Source organism: Merops nubicus, unplaced genomic scaffold, assembly GCF_000691845.1.
Source record: "Merops nubicus isolate BGI_N331 unplaced genomic scaffold, ASM69184v1 scaffold13551, whole genome shotgun sequence".
NCBI classification, from domain to species: Eukaryota; Metazoa; Chordata; class Aves; order Coraciiformes; family Meropidae; genus Merops; species Merops nubicus.
This window is the reverse complement of record NW_008586372.1, coordinates 70769-72642: the sequence shown is the minus strand read 5'-3', so window position 1 is coordinate 72642 and position 1874 is coordinate 70769. Positions and strand designations below refer to the sequence as shown.

Here is a 1874-nt window from a genome sequence, read left to right as displayed (position 1 = left end):
CCTGCTCTGGCAGGGGGGTTGGACTAGATGATCTTTCGAGGTCCCTTCCAACCCCTATGATTCTATGATTCTATGATTCTATGATTTATGAATTTATTCAAGAATGACTCAAAAACACAGATCAGATTAATTCTTCTTTCTTTTTCTTCCACCAGTTAGACTCCCTTCTTTCTGAAGAGATCCATGCTTATGTCACATGCATGTGTGTAGAAGGGAGATTGTCTTCCCTTTCCTCATAGTATTCTAATCCTTTGACTGGTTTTAACAAGTTTTAGAAGGATGGCGGTCTCAAAGGCATTCAGTTTCCTGATACTTTTAGCAAAATTGGTGGCTAGGCAAATAACAGATTCCCAAATCAGTTGATTTTTCTGAGGAAAATAATATGATAGGAGCTCAGTCAGTGCCCGACCTTGAGAATCCAGTCAAAGGAGAGATATTACAGACTTTTCTAACTGCTGGAAAAGCTGATGTGAATTTCAGCTGTTAATAGACAACATATATACCACACATGAATAAAGCAAGCCCTCTCTCCTGTTTTGAGTCTCTGATATCTGAGGAGAGGAAAAGAAAGCTTTCACAACTGTTTTCTCCTTGAACTTTTACTAAAACTCAACCAAAAAGGTCAACTTCATTAGATGTGTTTTAAAGTAGGTTTCAGGAGTTCTGCTTATCAAGGAGTTATTAACTAAATATCTCAGAGTATTTGAACAAATCTCATGATCTGGTGGGGGCCTTAACTCTCATGCCTTTGAGTGCTTTGAGTTTTCTAGTTGTGAAGTGGTCACTGAGCAATACTGATCACATATCCCCTTTAGGACTTTACTTCTGAAAGTTACACAAATTTCTGAAAAGGGAAACCTGCTTTTTGCCAAACAATTAATTCTGCATGTTTAATTTCCTGGGTGAAAAGGGGACCTGGAAAATTGTTATGCAGAGGATTTGGTTCTCACTCTTTAATGGGTAGAGTGTGAGTGATAATTAGCAGGTGCCAATTAAAATTACCACAGATAATTTTTTGTAATTACCACACATATTCTGGAAGTAGGGCCTACGCTCCATGCCTAATAGCACTCATCTGTCTGCCTTTCCTCATTTTCAGATTCAAGGATTCAACATTGAAAACAACCACTTTTCCTATGCAAGTGACTGTACAGGTTTCTTCACTCCTGGAATCTGGATGGGCTTGGTGACATCTGTAGTTTTACTGTGGATCCTGGCCTATGGAATCCATATGATCATGCAGCTCACAACAAACAGCAGATTTGATGATCCCAAAGGTCCAGCTTTGTCAGTTCCTCAGACAGAATAGTCATGGATTGACTTAGTATTGCTATGGCTTTTCCTAATCTGATATTTATGATTTTTATAGCCTTTCTACTTCATGATACGTGTAGCCTAAAAAGATATAATAGCTGAAATGTATAAGTGAACTAAAGGATCCTTATGCTTGACATAATAATTCTACTTATTATTACTGTCATTTGTTAACAGCTGTCTGTGTGAAGGGGCTGAGGTAAGGCTGTAGGGGTTGTTACTCTACCTGGCTATTAGAAAGACCATTACAAACTGCCTTCAGATTATCTTTTATTGGCCAAGAAATGATATCACAAAAGAGAAAAAATGGCAAGGATAAATAACTTATTCGATAGGAAAGTATTTATTGAAACTACTGATCCCTTGGAAGGATCTTTATCAAGTATGTCATGTTTATGCTGCATCTAAAGAAGGCTAAACTATGCCATCTTATTTGTTTCTCTTGAGAAAACCAACCAGAAACGTACAGAGCTAATAAAGTATAAGTCACTAAATAAATGGTCTTGAAATGTCATTTCAAAATGCATCACTTTGTTCAGATGTGATATCACAAAAGTGAA

The 1874-nt window shown here is 37.2% G+C and overlaps 1 protein-coding gene across 1 annotated transcript in view; it reads left to right on the top strand.

Moving 5' to 3' along the window:
• LOC103780931 (V-type proton ATPase subunit S1-like) overlaps positions 1-1384 on the top strand; it is a gene marked incomplete at its 5' end in the record, with an annotated part of 5265 nt that extends 3881 nt beyond the window's left edge. The window contains one exon of the mRNA XM_008948635.1: positions 1100-1384. Coding sequence (XP_008946883.1) covers positions 1100-1309 — 210 coding nt within the window. The remainder of the gene's footprint in view (positions 1-1099) is intronic.
• Between the last annotated feature and the right edge of the window lie 490 nt (positions 1385-1874).